This window comes from Myxine glutinosa, chromosome 2 (genome assembly GCF_964187855.1).
Source record: "Myxine glutinosa chromosome 2, kmMyxGlut1.1, whole genome shotgun sequence".
In the NCBI taxonomy this organism is placed as follows: Eukaryota; Metazoa; Chordata; class Myxini; order Myxiniformes; family Myxinidae; genus Myxine; species Myxine glutinosa.
In genome coordinates this window covers 170,343,371-170,363,525 of record NC_136262.1, presented here as the reverse complement: position 1 = coordinate 170,363,525, position 20,155 = coordinate 170,343,371, and the positions used below count along the sequence as shown (strand labels likewise).

The 20,155-nt window shown below is 43.2% G+C and overlaps 1 protein-coding gene across 11 annotated transcripts in view; it reads right to left on the bottom strand.

Annotated features, from left to right (window-relative positions):
• Positions 1 to 297: 297 nt before the first annotated feature.
• The window catches only part of LOC137421083 (zinc finger and BTB domain-containing protein 39), a 41,993-nt gene continuing 22,135 nt past the window's right edge, over positions 298 to 20,155 (bottom strand). For 5 of the 11 annotated variants that reach the window (XM_068106779.2, XM_078771925.1, XM_078771924.1 and 2 more), the window contains exons 2-3: positions 15,505 to 15,713; positions 298 to 3,560 (exon numbers count right to left, since the gene is read on the bottom strand). In XM_068106779.2, coding sequence (XP_067962880.1) covers positions 1,810 to 3,560; positions 15,505 to 15,712 — 1,959 coding nt within the window. In that variant the 5' untranslated portion in view covers position 15,713 and the 3' untranslated portion in view covers positions 298 to 1,809. Of the gene's footprint in view, positions 3,561 to 15,504; positions 15,714 to 16,371; positions 16,498 to 20,155 lie in introns of all 11 variants that reach the window. The other 6 variants (XM_078771927.1, XM_078771926.1, XM_078771930.1 and 3 more) reach the window with 3 other exon arrangements.

Genomic DNA, 20,155 nt, shown 5'->3' with positions numbered 1-20,155 from the left:
GGTGCAACAATGTAAAAGTAAAAGGAATCTATTCCACTAATTTGTACCAAACAGCTTGTTTACAAATTTACAACTTTGAACAGCATTGTTGGGAAGTGTAGTTGGAGAACAGAGCTTTAGAAGGCAGAAGAAGAAGAAGAATAAAGCTTATGTCAAATTAAAAGTTTGATTATAGTAATGTCAACATACTTGTATTTTGCTCAAGAATAATTATACATCAGTCATTTACTCTAAAATATACATACAAGTCACCAAACCTAATAATAAAATTAAATAAAAATCACAATAAAGAATACGTCCAGCATTATCAAGGCCGAGAAGATTAATGAAGATATATTTAGTCGCATTACTACAAATGCAGTCATTTAGAACACAGGTTTTAAAACGATGCCAACATATAGAAACAAAATGCAATAACACAAGCCAAGTTGAGCATACCGGTGTCATTACAGCCATTTCAAACCCATTCGATATACGTAACAACAAATCAACTTCTACACTCCAATTGCATTGCGTAAAAGAGTTCATCAAGCTGCGGTTTATTTTAATATGCAAGTGGGCAAGTGGCCAGCAATAAGAATGCACAGCAAAATTAATGCTAAAAGTTGACAATAACAAACATCGACCTGGACCGCGCACAGACCGTTCAAATAATCTTTCACGAATGGCCCCGCCGATCTTCCTTAAGAATACCGGACAGAGACGAAGCAACCCGATGTGTGGCCAGCCTATTCACTGAATGCAATTAACAACCAAATAATATCTGTTAAATCTTAAAACGATTAATTAATTAGCTAATTGAGCAAATACACATGTACAGTATACTACAAATGCATGATGAGCAAAACTTGCTCGAAATGCTTCAACAATGCGTTACGCTGTAGAGGAAGAGGAATATTCAGGGTCTGTCCATTAATCATTGCAATGGGTTTTGATTCCTACAGGATCCATATTATTCACCAACGGTGGAAAGCTTTGCACCAGACTCAGCACCAAACTGTGTGATGGTTAGAGAGTCCGCTCCACTCCAAATCTGGAGGTCGGCGGTTCAAACCCTGACCCAGTCACACCAAACGCTTTTGAAATGGTATGTGCTGCTTTCTCGCTTGACTCTCAGCATTAATAAATAAATTTAAAAAATGATAGAGCATGAACAAACAACCGTAGGTTGACAAACATTGCACAGGATTCGATGGGCCCAATGGCCTCCTCTCGCGTTGAAGTTCCTTGTATTAAATGTGAAGCTAGAACAAATGACAGAAAATGGTTATAATGCGATTATACACAAGCCAGAGAACGCTAAGCGGCGACGTTCCAAAAAAGGTTTTGGCAACGTTCAGTTCATCAGGAGGAAAATGAATAGAAGGCAGTTCAAGGGTCGTTTTTCCAAAACAGTGAGTAAGTCTATATCTTCGGCCAAAGGTAGTGTATGCAACCACACTTCCCGCAGATAAAAAGAGGAAATCCAGTGTTGCACATCTCTTTGTACTTGGATGTTTGAAAATAAAAGAATAAGCTTAGCTTTCAAAGAAAGAAAATTAACACGAAACAACAAAAAAAATACAGTTAAAAAAAAAATAGCTTCTCCCCATAAAGAGTGTGCATCCAGTTTGTATTTCTCAAAACCTGTCACCATTTTGAGAGAAAAAGTGACACACAAACACACACACACACGCACAATGAGCTACCAAAGTACGAATTTCATGACAGTTTCACCAAAAATGAATTTGGTATTCAGACCTAAGAGAGGTAAGCTTTGTAGCAAGCCAACCCGTCGTGAGAACACAGTAGGCAAGTCAAAAGGGAATATTAGGTGGCGATTCCATAGGAAGGTTGCGGCGCAAAGCTTTCATCTTGCCCACCATCATCGACTGCCGGTGGAGGCAGGAATTCCACGGTGGGCAAGTCAAAGACCCCCGCGGGGTCAGCAGGGTCCGAGCAGTTGGCAACATAAGATGCGTCCGTTATAGCTTGCCCAGCTTCGGGCATTACGCAGCGGCGCTTCTGGTGCTGCTGTAGGAGACTTTGAAAAGGAAAGCCCTTTCCACAGATGTCACACTCAAACAAGAAAACACCAATATGTAGCAGTGTGTGTTTCACCAGGTTCCCACTCGAACTCGTGTGCAATCCACAAACCTCGCAGGTAAGCTTGTCCATGTCGACATGCATTCTAGCATGTTTGCGCACCAGAGACATCTTCTTGACGACAGCGGCGCCACAAACTTGGCATGGCATGCAGCCCGCCGCGACATTTCCCATCGTGGTCACGGCCCACGGAGAGGCCGATGCCACCGAGGCGCGCCGCATTTTGCAGCTCTTGAGGTGCAAATTGAGACGGGTGTGTGACAGCAACTTTTTACCACAGTCAGCACACGACACGATGTTGACCCCGGCATGCGACAGCACGTGCTCCACAGCACGGTTGAATAGGCTGAATTTGCGACCACACACACGGCATTCCAATGTCTCGCGATTCACGTGCTGCACGGCATGCTCACGCAGCGAAGATTCGGTCTCCACAAGAGGCTCACCACACACCTGGCAATGTACAAAAGATCCTGTTGTGCCAGACTCCACACAAGGTGCTGAACTTGAGGCAAGCTCTGTCGTCATCCTGTTATAGCCCCCACCAGCCATGTACTTTCCTTCAGCTCCGATTACATTGTACCCAGGACCAGTCGATGGGAAGCTGGCATTTTGGCCAGTAGTAGCACTGGCACAAGCAGAATTACTAACAGGAGCATTAGCGCTAAACCTGCATGTGTAATCATCATCTTGCTCCGTTTTCACAGTCGTAACTTTCATACTTGCGTCGTGCGACTCCTGCTTGCATACATCACTTGCACCATTATAGCAACTTTCATCAACACGACGGGAGCTGCCAGAGAAATGACAACCAGTGTGAGGAGAACTGTTATCACATTCACCCTGACCTACAGCCTCAGCCTCAGCCTCAGCCTCCATGTGGCAGGCAGTTACCTCACCACAATGTTCATCATCCGGAGAAGCCTCATCAATCTGTGCAGCAGTTCCTGCAACCATCTTCCCACGTCTTACTAGTTGTGCTATCTCTGAAAGGCTGTGCTCTGAGGCCTCAGGCTCATAGGGTGACGATGTGGTTGGCCCCTCCTCAACTTCATCACCAGCGACCAGTTCCAACAAGGGAAAGCATGCCTGCTCAAGTGCATCCAGTCCAAGGCTACGTGCTGCCTGGTGGAGCTCACGCACATCACGCCGGCCTGCCTGGGCTTCCCCACGATATAGGAAGTCGAGCACTCGCTCGAATGCCGGTACGCTTAGGAAGTCGACGACGAGTGGGCCCAAGCTACTGCAAGGCACAGAAAAGAGCATCGAACGGAAATAACGGCAAGTGCTGCTCAGCACAGCTTTGTGCGCCAAGTATCGACGGCTCTGCACCTCCACAACCACGTCGCAGAAAGACCCAGTTTGTCGCAGCTCACAGAGTTCCTGCAGCAAATCCGGCATTATTTTGGTGTTGCGTAGGCTGAAAGTCTCCTCCATGCCATTTGCCATGGTCTCCAGAGTACCAGTGTTCGGTTCTACAAATTTACACAAACATGCACAAAAAAAAAATCAGGTGTTAATTTCATCAGTATCTCTACAACAATCTATGGTAGCTCAATAATCCCAGAGTGTAGGGAAGTGTGTTTTGTTGCACAATTTCACCAAAACAATAATTAAACAAAACTAGCAAATACTTGAGTATCAATTCCCCCTTTATCTAGTGTTCAGGTTCTGGCAGTTTTCATGGATCTTTGTGAAGAGAAAATAGCATTGCCAACAGGCGAGAAAAAAAAAAAAAAAAAAACAACAATAATAATAATAATAATAATAATAATAATAATGAAAGAGAAATCCCTTCTTTAAACCAAGGGAGTGAGACAGGAAAAGCATCATCAATGACCTCTGATATAATACACCAAACATACCATCCAGAATGTAGAGGGTTGTGCCAGCAAGTAAGCCAAGCCAAGTCGCAATGCTAACATTGAAGGCACAAGTGCTTACCGTGGCAAAGGAGAGCAGAGCGTAAAATCGACACAAGTGTGTTCAACTTGTGGGCAAATGTGCATTTAACCACAAAGGCTGGATGTTTCCTGATGCCTTGTAACTAAAATGTCATAACCACCAATAATAAAACTGTAATAATGAGATAGATACTGTATATAAAAAAACGAGGACCACTGGACCTGTAGCTTTATATGGGTCCTGGGCTAATGTTGTAACCCAAATTTGGTAGCATTCTGACAGGTGGGTCTGGTGAAAACGATTTTTGAAGGATCTTAAGTGTTTACAAAAAAAATTACCATGTCCACCATTTTGACACTTTCAGTCATGTGATTGGCAAGGACCTCCACAATTTATCAGTACCCTATCCCTAATATTGTAACCTAAATTTTTTAGCATTCTGGCAGGTTGGTCTGGAGAAGAAGATTTTTGAAGGAATTTACCAAGTCCACCATTTTGACCTACTTAAAGTCACGTGACCGTAGTGAACTTTACAATCCCCATTACCAGTCCGGAGTGAAACCTTGCTGCCAAATTTCAGCCGGACCAGCTCAGCGGTTTGGCAGGAGAAGTCGGAGTAGGAGACGGATGGACGGACGGTCATTGTATGATGACAAATTCCAATTCTAGACATGCTAAAAAACAATTTGATTGTTCAGATTGTGATAAAAGCATCAAATTTGGTACACATGTGCTATGACGGTGCTAAATAAGACAAGAGGTGGACCCCAATGAAATTTGTCTTTTAATGGTGTGTGGCACGATATTTTCAAAACAGCCACCATGAAATTTTGAAATACACTACAGTCTTGAGAATACAGTACGACAGAAATGCATTGGGAACTGGCCATTCTCAGAGAGCCTCCTCAGTGTCGACAAGTCTGGCATTTCACTCAGGCCGACTGGTATGGTCTTCAAGCAGCCATCAATCATCTGGACTGGTCTCCCATCTCTACCGCCTCTGACATCAACTCATCCTGGGAATTCTTTCAAAGTAAATTGCTCTCTCTCATGCACAGATTTATACCATCTCGTCTTCAGTTGTCATACCCTTCCTCCCGTCCATGGTACACGGAATCTTGTGGTGAGGCTGTTGCCCTGAAACAACTTGCTTTCGTCTCCTGGAAAGCAAATCCAACGGAAGGAAATCTCATTTCCTTTCACAAAGCCCGAAACAAGTGTGTGTCTACCCTCAGGAGAGCCAGGAAACAATATCTCTCTCTACTCTCAAGACTGAACTCTCAAACCTGTCTCCTTCCTCCAAATCCTGGTGGCGTATGGTCAAATCTGTTTCTGGTGTTTGTTCCCCCTCCAACCCCTCCCTTACCTCAAATGGCTACACAGTTGACACCGCATGTGACAAAGCCGAATGCCTCAACTCTGTGTTTGCCTCAAAATCTTGTGGCCCAAACCCATCTCTCTGTTCCCACCTTACCCAGTTGAACCCAGCTGCTCCTGGACTCTGTGTCCTTATCTCCTGACAAGGTATAGAAGAAGTCAAAAAAAGAAAAACTACATGGAATAGTAGAGAAGTTTGTCAAACCTTGACTCTGATTCTGTAACTGGACCAGACGGCATCAGCCCACGGGTCCTAAAATCCTGCTCTGTCGCTCTTTCACACCCCCCTCTCTGTTCTCTTCACCCTCTCTTTTGCTCAATGTCATCTGCCATCAGTTTGGAAATCAGCCAACATTACCGCTTTACACAAAAAACATGCAAAAACAGATCCTTGCAACTACAGACCAATCAGCCTGCTCCCAATTATCAGCAAAGTCATGGAATCCATCATTGCTTCGGAGATCAAATCCTTCCTCTTCTCCAATGGCTTGATCTCCAATCGTCAATTTGGTTTGACCAGGTCACTATTCTGGACATGCTGCTTCTGCTGTCTCAACAATGGATGGAGGTCCTCAATGCCAGACAGGAAATCAGAGCTGTCTCCCTTGACATATCACGTGCCTTTGATACAGTCTGGCACCCCGCTCTGCTCACCAAACTCTCCTCCTATGGTATCCATGGAAATCTCCACGCATGGCTGGCGGACTTCCTCTCTGGTCGTAGTCAACGTGTGGCCCTGAATGGATTTCTCTCATCTCTCCTTCCTGTTCAAGCTGGAGTTCTCCAAGGCAGTGTTCTGGGCCCTGTGCTTTTTCTGGTCTTCGTCAATGATCTCTCCGACTCTCTGGAAAATCCTCTCTATCTCTTTGCTGATGACTCCACTCTCTGCCGCTCCATTCCTCATCTCTCAGATCGGCAGTCTGCAACCTCCTCACTCTCTACATACCTGGACAAAATCACAGACTGGTCAAACAAGTGGAACATGTCTTTCAATCCTGACAAATCTCACACTCTTACTATGTCTTTCCAAAAAGACCGACTGGACAACCCTCCCATCTACTTTCTCAACAATCCTCTCCAATAAGTTCTGTCACTCAAGCTTTTGGGTCTCACTATCTGCCATGATCTTTCCTGTGAAAACCACATTTCCAAGCTGGCCTCCAAAGCCAGTCACCGACTGGGCATCCTCCGTCATGCGAAGTCCTTCCTTGGCACACCTGAGCTCCTCACTACATACAAGGCTTTCATCCCCCGCTCAATGGAATACTGCTCTCCCCTCTGGGCTGCTGCTCCTTCCTCACACCTAGCTCGGCTTCACGCTGTTGAAACCCAAGCTTTCAGAATCATTGGACTCTCCCACGATGAAGCTAACTCTGAGGGCCTTGCACTCACTCACCGCAGGGAGGTTGGTGGTCTTTCTGTCCTCTACCGACTCCTCTCCGGCCTGGCTCCCCCAGCTCTGTCTGTGCTCTGTCCCCCAAATATTCCCTCAGGTTGCACAAGATCTGCCAGCAACCCTCTTCTGGTGAAACTGCCAAAATCAAGACTATGCTCACCTTCACTCTTGCATTCCTCTTTTCCTCTTTTCTCCTGCCTCTGGAACAAACTCCCTCACTTTCTTCAATCCCACTCCTCCCTCCAGGTCTTTAAAACAGCTGTTCACCAACATCTCTTATCTTCCCCAATCCAAAACCGTTATCTTTTCTACCCCCTGTTAAATGTGTTTTATACCTCTCCCACCTCCCCCCAAGCCATCTCCCTCCCACGGATCTCCCGATGTCCCTGTTCTCCGCTGTTGTACGGGTGCTTTCCTCTCTCTCCCCATCTTGTCTCCTGCTCCCTTTATTGTATGTTTTGTGTGGCCGTTTGTTTTCTTGTTTTTTGTGATTGATTGTTTTGTGTGCGATTCCGTTTTGCTCTTACATGAGCCTCGATCTTGTATACAAAAAAAAAAAAAAAGTACATTTGTTTGGACGCATCTGCACTCCTAATTAACGTTTTTTGAGTAGTTTTAAGTGCTTAACAGGTTTGAAGCACAGGCAGTCCAACCTCATGGCCGGAGCACAAGATCCTTGGAGATGAGGTTATCCTGCAATGGGTTAACTGATGTGTAGTAAGAACAGGCAGCAGATTGCTATTACCTATTACACTGAACAACAAATTTGTTACTGAAGTAAAGTAAAAGTATGTATCTTAGTCTAATTTGAATATGCCGATTTTGAATCTGAAATCAGAATTAACCCAACATGTAAGGATTTTTAGTTACAGAAAAAAAAATGGAAATGCAATGTCATGTATTTTGAGTGTTCTTTTTAATACTGTGTTTCCATCAATATTAAAATGTTATATTTTAATACTATTATATGTCAGATTGATGTGAATAGACAAACGTGTCTGAACAGTGCAGACTGCTTTTACTACGTATGTGGAAAGCATGCACCTTGTAAGCAACAGAAAAGCACAACCAATCGCCTCAAAGTCACATACAAACACTACTACGGTTGCAAGGTGCGCAACCAAGACAAGACTTGGGCACCACACATTGGTTGCACTGTTTGTAACGACACACTGACAATGGTTTATTGGGAAACCAATGTCGATGCCATTCGCTGTCCCAATGGTGGTGTGGCTTCTGAATGACTGCTGCTTTTGCATGGTTAAAGGGCTTGGTTTGACAAAAGACAACAAAAACAAGTACATTTATTCAAAGTACACCGCCCCCATGCCAAATAAATAAATAACATCCTCCAGCGCGGCATTGCCGGGGCGCCTTAGGCGCCCGGCAATACCGCCATGCAGCTCATAGAGACTGCATTGGGAGGGAGAGGTGTACAATAGATTGATTAATTGCATAATTAAAATCAATAAATAATAATCATAAAATATTTTCTTAATCAATTGGCCAATAGCATACCTAAACCACCAGTGCTTCATCCAAAGCTGTACTTTTTTCAAAATTAATTAAATAGGTCATTAATCGTGAAAAAAAATTTTTCTTGATTAATTAATAAATTAATAATTAATCGATTAATTGATTCATCAATAAATCAAAAATAGCCTTTACAGCCAAATCACTTGGTCACTGTCATGTCCAAATATCAGCTTCCTAACTCAAAAGGTTCCTGAGATATTGCCCAGATGAGAAAGAAAATAAATAAACAAGAAGATGTCATGCGGAGCACGATACTTCCGCCCCTCCCCACCCCCAAGAAAAAAAATTCCATTGATACAGCAACTTGTCCATTTGATGAAGATTAAAATTGACAATCTTGATCAAAGCTCGGGTCAACAGGAAGCAAAGTGATGATTTTTCAGATGAAAAATGATGATTTTGGAAGGTTGACCTTGAGTTGACCTTTGACCTCAAAAATATTTAGTTTCCCTATTTAGTGACTCGATGTGCAAATGCTGTTCAATTTTCAAGTCAATCGGATGAAAATTGAGGATTTTAACAACTTGGCCTATGTTGACCATTTGGCCTATGTTGACCTCAAAAGTAGTTGGTGGTTGAATTCAGTGACCATATATGTAAATCCTCTTAGAATGTTAAGTCAATCAAATGAGAATTGGTGATTTTAGAAATTCGGCCTATATTGACCTTTTGGCCTATGTTCACCGAAAATATAACTTGTGGTTGAATTCAGTGACCAGATATGCAAGTCATCTTCAAATTTCAAATCAATTGGATGAAAATTGATTTTAGAAATTTGGTCTATGTTGACCTTTTGGCCTATGTTGACCTCAAAAATACTTGGTGGTTGAATTTAGTGACCAGATATGCAAGTTCTCTTCAAATTTCAAGTCAATCGGATGAAAATAAGGATTTTAGAAATTTGGCCTATGTTGACCTTTTGGCCTATGTTGACCTCAAATATACTAGATGGTTGAATCCAGTGACCAGATATGCAAGTGCTCTTCAAATTTCAAGTCAATCGGATGAAAATTGAGGATTTTAGAAATTTAGCAAAGTTGGTGACCTTTGGCCTATGTTGACCTTTTGACGTAATGACCCCAAAAACAATACGCTTCTTGCTTTTGACCAACTCTACCATTTGGTGAAGTTTCGTGAAGATCGGTTGAAAATTGTGACCTGTAGACCGGTGACAAACAAACAGACAAACAAAGACAGACAGACAGACAGACAGACAGACAGAACCACAAACACAACTGACCAATATACTTGAAAAATCTTCGATTTTACAAGTAACAAGAAAACAAACAAAAGTACAGATACATTCAAAGTACACCGCCCCCATGTCAAATAATTAAATATCCTACAATGCGGCATTGCCTGGGCGCCTCTGGTGCCCGGCAATACTTTCATGCAGCTCATGGAGACTGTATTTGGAGGGAGAGGTGTACAATAATTGATTGATTAATTGCATAATTAAAATCAATAAAAAATCGTCATAAAATATTTTCTTAATCAATTGGCTAATGGCATAAATAAACCAATAGTGCTTCATCCGAAGATGTAACTTTTAGAAATTTAATTAAATGTGTCATTAATAAAAAATAAAACAATTAATTTATTAATCAATAAATAATTAATCAATTGATTAATCAATAAATCAAAATACCCTTTGGAGCCAAATCACTTGGTCATTGTCATGTCCAAATAGCACTGTTCTCTTCACCCTCTCTTTTGCTCAAGGTCAACTGCCATCTGCTTGGAAATCAGCCAACATCACCGCTTTGCACAAAAAAGGTGCAAAAACAGATCCGAGCAACTACAGACCAATCAGCCTTCTCCCAATTATCAGCAAAGTCATGGAATCCATCATTGCTTCGGATATGAAATCTTTCCTCTTCTCCAATGGCTTGATCTCTGATCATCAATTTGGTTTCAGACCAGGTCACTCTACTCTGGACATGCTGCTTCTGCTGTCTCAACAATGGATGGAGGTCCTCAATGCCAAACAGGAAATTAGAGCTGTCTCCCTCGACATATCACGTGCCTTCGACACGGTCTGGCACCCCGCTCTGCTCACCAAACTCTCCTCCTTTGGTATCCATGGAAATCTCCACGCATGGCTGGCGGACTTCCTCTCTAGTCGTCGTCAACGTGTGGCCCTGAATGGGTTTCTCTCATCTCCTCTTCCTGTTCAGGCTGGAGTTCCCCAAGGCAGTGTTCTGGGCCCCGTGCTTTTTCTGGTCTTCATCAATGATCTCTCTGACTCTCTCGAAAATCCTCTCTATCTCTTTGCTGATGACTCCACTCTCTGCCGCTCCATTCCTCTTCCCTCAGATCGGCAGTCTGCTGCCTCCTCACTCTCTGAAGACCTGGACAAAATCACAGACTGGTCAAACAAGTGGAACATGTCTTTCAATCCTAACAAATCTCACACTCTTACTATGTCTCTCCGAAAAGATCGATTGGACAACCCTCCCATCTACTTTCTCAACAATCCTCTCCAAGAAGTTCTGTCGCTCAAGATTTTGGGTCTCACTATCTGCCATGATCTTTCTTGGGAAAACCACATTTCCAAGCTGGCCTCCAAAGCCAGTCGCCGACTGGGCATCCTCCGTCGTGCGAAGTCCTTCCTCGGCACACCTGAGCTCCTCACCACATACAAGGCTTTCATCCGCAGCTCAATGGAATACTGTTCTCCCCTATGGGCCGGTGCTCCTGCCTCACACCTAGCTCGGCTTCACGCTGTTGAAACCAAAGCTTTCAGAATTATTGGAATCTCCCGCGATGAAGCTATCTCTGAGGGCCTTTCACTCACTCACCGCAGGCAGGTAGGTGGTCTTTCTGTCTTCTACCGACTCCTCTCCGGCCTTGCACCCCCAGCTCTCTCTGTGCTCTGTCCCCCAAATATTCCTACAGGTCGCACAAGATCTGCCAGCAACCATCTGATGGTTAAACTGCCGAAATCTCGGCTCTCTGCTCACCTTCACTCTTTCATTCCTCTTTTCTCCCGCCTCTGGAACAAACTCCCTCACTCCCTTCAATCCCACTCCTCCCTCCAGGTCTTTAAAACAGCTGTTCACCACCATCTCTTATCTTCCCCCATCCAAAACCTTGATCTTTTCTACCCCCGCTAATTCACCCCAGATCCGCCTTGTTTGAAATTCCAACTTCTTTCCTGGAAGTCCTGGCAGTGTCCATATGTTTTATACCTCTCCCACCGCCCCCTTCCCATGCCCCCCCCCCCCAAAGCCCTCGCCCTCTCTCAGATCTCTCGATGTCTCCATGTCTCTCGGTCCCTGCTCTCAAATGTTGTGTTTGTGTCCTTCCCCCTCTCTCCCCATCTTGTCTACCGCTCCCGATGTTATATGTTTTATGTGTCGGTTTGTCTTTCTGTGTGATTAATGTTCGCTCTTTCACGAGCCTCGATCTTGTATACAAAAAAAAAAAAAAAAAAAAAAAAAAAAAAAAATCAGCTTCCTAGCTCAAAAGGTGCCCGAGATATTGCCCAGATGAGAAAGAAAATAAAGAAATGATTAATAATGAAAATAAATAAATAAATCATAAAAAAATTAAATAATCAGTAAATTGGCTTGTAGAACACAAACCACCACCATTTCATCCGAATCTGTAACTTTAAAAAAAGAAGAAGTCATTAATCGAATAATTAAATAATTAATCGATTAATTGATTCATCAATAAATCAAAAATAGCCTTTACAGCCAAATCACTTGGTCACTGTCATGTCCAAATATCAGCTTCCTAACTCAAAAGGTGCCTGAGATAATGCACAGAAGAGAAGGAAATATAAAAGTACTTATTTAACCGATAATAATAATGAAGTAACTAATCAATAAATTGATTAATCAAAAAAGCAAAAAATTACCGTTTTTGGCAAAGTACTTGCTCACTATTGTGCCCAAATTTGAGCTTCCTAGCTCAAAGGATGGCTGAGATATCGCCCGGACAAACAAGAATACAAGAAAGAAAACAAACAACCAGAGTGAAAACTGAGTACTCCCTTTCAGCGTGCGTCATTGTCGAGCCCCCTTCGGTGCCCGGCAATGACGTTATGCAGCACCTGGAGATGGCATATGAATGGAGCAGTGTACAACAAACAAACAAACAACCAGAGTGAAAACTGAGTACTCCCTTTCAGCGTGCGTCATTGTCGAGCCCCCTTCGGTGCCCGGCAATGACGTTATGCAGCACCTGGAGATGGCATATGAATGGAGCAGTGTACAACAAACAAACAAACAACCAGAGTGAAAACTGAGTACTCCCTTTCAGCGTGCGTCATTGCCAGGCCCCTTTCAGTGCCCGGCAATGACGTTGTGCAGCGCGCGGAATGGCATAGGAAAGGAGCGGTGTACAACAAGGTAACATATCTAGATGATACTGATGACACTGAGCTTTATGAACCAACAGAGCTGGAGTCAGTGAAACAACCTCACCTGATCAACCTGGAAGAGTGAAACGACCTTGTCAGGGGCCTTGAGCCATCTAAGAAAAAGGCAGAATTGTTGGCTTCACGGTTTCAATAGTGGAACTTTTTGGCAGAAGGCACAAAAATCTCTCCTTTTCATGAACTTGGCAGTGTTCTACCAGATGGAGAATAGTGTGTGCTCCTGCACTGATGTGAACGGCCTCATGAAAGTACTATGCTATGAACACCATTCTGATGAATGGAGGTTATTCATCGGCTCCAGCAAGTGCAGCCATTTCTGTAACTAAAAATCCTAACTTTCTGAGTCAATTCCGACTTCAGATTTTGAATCAGCATGCTCAAATTAATAAAGGACACCTACATTTACCTCAGTAGCAGAATTATATTTTTGTTGTTGTTGTCCAGTGTTATTGACAGGGTTTCATGCCATTGGGACCATTCAGAGGATGGGAAGGGGTGGGATGGGGCAGGGAGGGGTAGTGTGGGTATGGGTGGGGGGAGTAGTAGTAACAATCGTTGGGATGGGGCTGCTTTTGTGATATGGACATGTGACATGAACCATGTCGGGATTTCCAACTGGTGGATAATGGCAAATAAATCGTCTTTCAAGATTACAGATAGGGAGGAGAATTGTGCAACATGTAGTAACCTTCATCTAGTTTCACCATACTGTCCATGCCCTTACCAGAAAGCAACTGGCCTGCCATGTATGTCTGGTCCTTTTTTGCCCCTTCAGACGAGAGACTTTATCTGAGAAATAGTTTATCAATAACGTTTTAATTCAACAGCAATAGTTTCAGTCATTGATATTGCGAGGTAATTCCCTGACATCCGATGACACTTCAGTCGGTACATTACCGACTTCAAACTGTGCAGATTTCCACGAGGTAGTTCTCAAATCTTTATGAAGGTAATTTGAGGCGAAATCAAATGTTCTTCCAGTTGATGCAGGTCTAGTTGTTGTGGTTTGTCTGGAAAAGCCATTCCATTAGCGACAGATAATCTGAGCATCTTGTTCTGCTTCGCAGCTACCAGACACGTTCTACAGATCTATTCTATCCCATAAATAGACAAGTACCTCGTCAGATAATGAGAAGACAGATTTTGGACATAGAGAGGGACTTTATCGACAGGATGTCGAAACCAATGCTGGTGACATACTGTACAAATATAAATAGGACCAGTAGCAATTGACTCGTGTAAGTGCTCCATACATTCGGCAACATTGTGTTCATGGTTCTTGATTTTAGATCGCTTTTTTTCCTTTTCGATAAAATATGGCTGAGTTTGAAGTTTTATTTTTGAAGCAAGAGCAGTTTGGTTCATAGCATCACGTTTCACGGGGTTAGATCGACACCTCTGTTTCAACTTCATGTCAGTTTGGGTCAAACCATCATGCTTCACGGGATCAGATCGGCCCCTCTGTTTTGAATCAAACCATCACGCTTCCCAGGGTCAGATCGACCTTTCCGTTTTGAACGTTGATCAATGCATGCCTTTTGTTTCTTGACCACAGGGTCAGATCGGTGTCTTTCACACGCCTTGTTATAGGATTTAACAAAACAGGCTCAACGTTTCTCCTTCATTGGAGACATGGACGACTTTCTCTTTCTCAAATAATGTTTGGAAGACAGTGAGGCCAAGACTTGGAAATACTTTTTCAAAACGCAGGTGCTTTTTGCTTGATGGATGGAAGGAGTATGGCAATCATACTGGATAGTGGGACGGTCTTTCTTTTGTTTGTTTTGTTGATAACAGACGTCAGTACGTTGGTCTTACTTCGTACTGGTACAGATGGGCTCGGCACCAACATTCACGACTAGTGAAGGAGTAACACGAGATTTATCGGCCATACTCAGTATGATCATATCGTGCCTCCGGTTAGCATTCCACAAGTAGATAGCCTGTTGTCGCATTTCGTCACATGGACACAAAACTCAGCCCAAAACTCTTGCCTTTGCCATCGCTCACCATATGGACTTGCACACATGAATATTTGTTTTCAGAAGATTTGCTGCAGAAAGTATATCATACGATGTTGCCCATTTAGCCGTAGATCTATCTCTGGACTTTAGAAAATATTCCTCAAGGGGTTTGTCATTTTCTACAGGATGCAAAAAATTCTCAAGTTCATTACACATAACATACATATGTTTGAGTACAAGCTTGCGGATGTCTGAGTGATCGTCATGTTGACAGCCGAATACGACACGGGATAAACAGTGATCGAAACAGAGGTCATCTCCAGTGACATCTTCGGACTTGAAATCATCGACAACGGCAACAAGACTGGGACCATATATATTCACGACATCTTTGACACTGAAGTTGACCTCGTCACGCACAGCCTGTTGCCAAATTGCATTGAGGGTGTCCACAAATATCCTGTTGCCAAGTTTCATTCGGGGGTATGAATTATTTCGTAGTATTACTCACCAAATCAGAGCTATGATCTGGGACACACTCCTTAACCAAGCTGTCACTTGCAACATCATCACAACCGGCTTCGGACCCATAACCAGCAGGATTTCGGAGAAGAACATCGTTACAAGTACCCTTTGATGTACCAGTTTTAGCAACAGTAGAGACAGCATCTGTTACCATACATTTCGGTATAGCAGTTTGGTTGGCAAAGTCGACGAGCAGGTACCTATCACAGCACCTTTTGGTATAGCAGTTTCATTCGCAGGAGTCGACGAGAAGGTACCTGTTGCAGCACGTTTTGGTATGGCGGGTATAGCAATTTGTATAGTAGCAGTAAACGAGAAGGTACAAGTACCTTTTGTTATAGCAGTTATGGCAGGCTCAATCCCCAATGGGACATCACAGCCTGTTGCTGCAGCCATGGGGCAATCAAAAGCTGCAGCCGACAGATGATCTGACATTGCAGTATCATCCCGACACGAACATTTAGAGAGGCGGTCTGATCTCTTCTTTGGAGCAGTCCCACCATCACGTGACATCCTCCAGTACTTTGGACGGGGCATTCTGTAAATATAAAATAGGACCAGGGGTTTTGGAAATCACCTAGATCTAAACAAAAGAAATAGGACCACGTGACCTGTACTTCGACTGGGTCTCAGCTAACATGGCCACAAAGGCATAAAGGGGCAACATAACAAAAACAAAAAAATACCTTTTCTGGCAAAAACAAAACCTCAACCTATTCAAACAATTTTGTCAATGTATCATTGCTTTTTCATCAATGTACTTCACTGACAAACCTTATCAGCGTTAACAGTTAGTGATTATTATGCTGTTAAAGAAAAATCATTGCAAAAATAACAAAATAACAAAAACAAACAAAAAAAAAAACTTTTGAATTCACTTACAAATGCAAACGGCGTATATTTTTATGTACATGTTAGGCGAACAAAACAACGCTTCGACAATGTATTGTGTGAGTGGAAGCACAAAGTTTCATGAATGGTGTATAATCTCAGTGTGGCTGGTTCGTTCACGTACCAGAATATTTATTTTTGTCTTTGTCAATTCTGTCAATGTCTACCTATCCGTCGACATCCTTCATTGAAACGCCTTAGCAGTCTTAACAGTTAGTTACTAATATGATATCAAAGGACATTCATAGCAAACTGCATAAACATTTCACACTCCATTTTGAAATGACCTTTTCTATCGAACGGACCTTCTGACTCCTTACTATTGCTTGCACGATGTTATGTACATGTGAGGTGTACAGAAGGATGCCTTGTGTGAATAGAAGCACAAAGTTTCACAGGTGGTGTATAATCTCAGTGGCTGGTTTGCACACCTATCAGAAATAAAACAAAATATAACCCATAAATAATTCCATCTGAATAATTTCCTTTTCGTACATTTAATTCACTGAGAAAACTTCATTACGTTGCCAACAAAAAAAATTCTGACAAAGTAGTAAAACCAGGGCTGAATTCAGTTACCAAGCAGCAAGCTAGCACTTGCCAAGCCAGTCGTTCCTTATCACCGGTTTTGAAGGGAGTGCTTAAGGCACTTAGTGAGCATTTCAACGACAAAAAGAAACTTGGCAACTGAACACACCACAGAAGTAAAAATATATATGCAGTGCATTCAGAAAGTATTCAGACCCCTTCACTTATTTCACATTTTGTTTTGTTGCAGCCTTATGCTGAAATCTCTTAAATTCATTTTTTCCCTCATCAATCTACACTCAATACCCCATAATGACAAAGAGAAAACAGGATTTTGGAAAGTTTTGCAAATTTATTAAAAATAAAAAACTGAAATATCACATTGACATAAGTATTCAGACCCTTTGCTATGACACTTGAAATTTAGCTCAGGTGCCTCCCATTTCTCTTGATCATCTTTGAGATGTTTCTTCACCTTGATTGGAGTACACCTGTGGTAAATTCAATTGCTTGGACATGATTTGGAAAGGCACACACCTGTCCATGGTGTGTGCCTTTCCAAGTAAATTCAATTTCATGCGTATTTCACCGAGGAGAGACTTCCATCTGGCCACTCTGCCAAAAAGCCCAGATCGGTGGAGTGTTGCAGTGATGGTTGTCCTTCTGGAAGTCTCTCCCATCTCCACACAGGATCTCTGGAGCTCAGCCAGTGACCATCGGGTTCTTGGTCACCTCTCTTACCAAGGCCCTTCTCCCCCGATTGCTCAGTTTGGCTGGGCGGCCAGCTCTAGGAAGAGTCCTGATTGTTCCAAACTTCTTCCATTTAAGAATTCTGGAGGCCATAGTCTGTGGGCTGAGTAGGGTTTACATGCACTCCCCCCCCCCCCACAACTTAACTTCCCGGGTATGTCCATGTACCCCCCACCCTAGGGGTTAGGAAAAACCATGTTAACAGAAAAAAAACTCATTCCCAAGGTACCTCCCACGCATATTTTGATGTTACCCCCCTGTGTCGGTGATTTCCGAAAATTAGGGGTAGGCGAAATTCAAATGGCCATAACTTTTTGCCTAGTCATCCTATGGTTGCATATGACCCCTCAAAATGTTTGTCCTGGGACACTCTTTACAATGATATGTGTTAAATGCAAATGAGGTCACTGATGAGGTCACCAGAGGTCAAACTATGACGAAATTTGGGGGTTGCCCAAAATCCATGACCTTGAAAGTTAAAAATGACCTGAGGTAGGCAAGAAATTGGTAAAGGAATGTTTTATTATGCCTTTTTGATAGTACATATATCAAGACAGTTTATGGAAAAAAACAGCTTCGAAAAATTCCAAGTATTGACTGGTTGGCGGTCGTTTGAATTTAGAGGACGAATTCGAAAAATGGCTGATTGCCAAAGATGATTGGCAAGATGATGAAAGGTACAGGATTGTCCGACATTCTACTAGAAGCTGGTCTGTCTTCACCAGGATCGATCAGTGGTGTGATATCTGGTAAGAACAACGGACGGTCTATTCACTGTCACAAGGTGTTGGTGGATTCGTTGGAACGCCTACTGCTCGTACGTTTCCTTGATGGCCGAGGCGAGAAATTGCCCTTTGACGGAAGTCCACAGGAATCAAAGCATCTGATCATGGAACTGATTCAGTCAGTGGGGAGCAAAACTGAAGCAGCAGTTTTGCAGGATACAGTCCTCAGATCTTACATAGAAGACTACCTCAAGTTTCGTGATGGTGTAAGGCAAGGTGAACTTGGCAAAACTGCTAAGCTATGGATGTCCTACATAGATCGTGTGTGGTTGGCCCTGGCATTACTTGAGGCAGTGAAGACAAATGACTTCGTTCTCTATGGTGAATGTCTTGGCTTGATGCCTGATCTTTTCTTTAGTTTTGATGGTCAGAACTACGCTAGGTACTTGACATTCTTTGCTCTTTTCATCGCAAATATCGAGAGGTCTCATCCTGGAGCAACGGAATTGTTGAAACGGGGGGCAATAAGTGTAGCTCGATCATTCATACCAGGGAATAGATGTGCAGTCGACAAGACTATTGAAGAGACATTCATGAAAAACGCGAAATCCAGGGGAGGGGGTGGAAGTGAAGCAGGGATATCTGGCATCTCGACTAATTATGGGGCGCACCAGAGATGGGCACGGACTTCAAAAGAAAGGGCTGAGTACTTCCAAGCGACCTACAGCATGGCTGACATGGCACCAGATGCAGAGACGGGGAAGAAACACAAGGATGTACGTCATGCTGAAGTGCAGCGCAGTGAAAAGCAGGTGAAACGGACTGTAGAAGCTGTGACAAGTTTCAATAACCCCTTCGAACTTCCGGATGCAGACAAGTTATACTGCCTTTCTTCTGGTGCACCCGCCAGCTCTGACGTTGAACGGGACATTCTGTGTGCAGAATCCGCAGGAGCAGACCGGAAGAAAAACTTTATAGAGGAACGGCTGAAGACACATGAGAATTTCTTTGAGCCGATCAAAAGACTAAAGTTGAAAACAATGGAAGATATGAACAAGGCTGTGCTAGTCAAATCCTCCATAAATAAAACCGTTGAGTATAAGCAGCAGGGAAGCATCGCATTTCAACTGCTAGTTCAGTGCCAAAAGCTTCCTGGAGCAAAACTCGACCTGCGGGAGCTACTGACCTATCCTGTAACACCAGTGCCATTGAGTCTAGCAGGAGCACATGGATATATGGCAAAGACAGATAAGTCTAAGGGACTTGCCTATCTTGTAAAGGATTTGGACGAGGACTGTTCATCTGCACCTCCTGATATCAAAGACAGTCTGGTTATCGAGGACGGAAGTGCTTGTTTCTATTACATGAGGGAAATACCAAACACTTTTGGGGAAATAGCTCAGAAGGTTTTCAAGTCTCTAACAACAAAGCATGATGTTTTCTTCAGCACAGACATGTACAGGCCAGATTCAATCAAGTCAGCAGAACGACAGAGGCGGGGTTGTGGAGATAAGCTCATCGTAAGCGGTGAAAAAACAAGAAGACCAAAAGACTGGGGAGTTTTCCTAACCAATGATGAAAACAAAGAACAACCGATCAGAATCCTATTGTCCACTTGGAGTGGTGGTGAATTCACAAGCTCACTAAAGGATCGGAGTGTTACCATTGTTGTAGAAGGAAAGGCATACCGTCTAACATCTGATGGGGAAACCACTTCAGTAGAGGAGCTTGTTGGTCTCAAGTCAACTCAGGAAGAAACAGACTCACGGATCATTCTGTACTGTCTGTACGCTAAGGAAGTCGGGTACAAATGTGTGCGGGTTCGCAGTCCAGACAGCGATATCTTCTTCATCTTGTTGTTCCATGTTAGTCGATTAGAGGGGATCAGAATACTGTTCGAAACAGGGAAAGGCAATTCGAAACATTGCTTGGACATGAACAAAATCGCAGAATCCATTTCACCTGTTTTACGATCAGCATTACTTGGCCTTCATGCTTTCAGTGGCTGCGACAGCACGAGTGCTTTCAAGGGGAAAGGGAAAATCAAAGCGATAAAACTTTTCCAAAAGAGTATCAATTTCCAGGA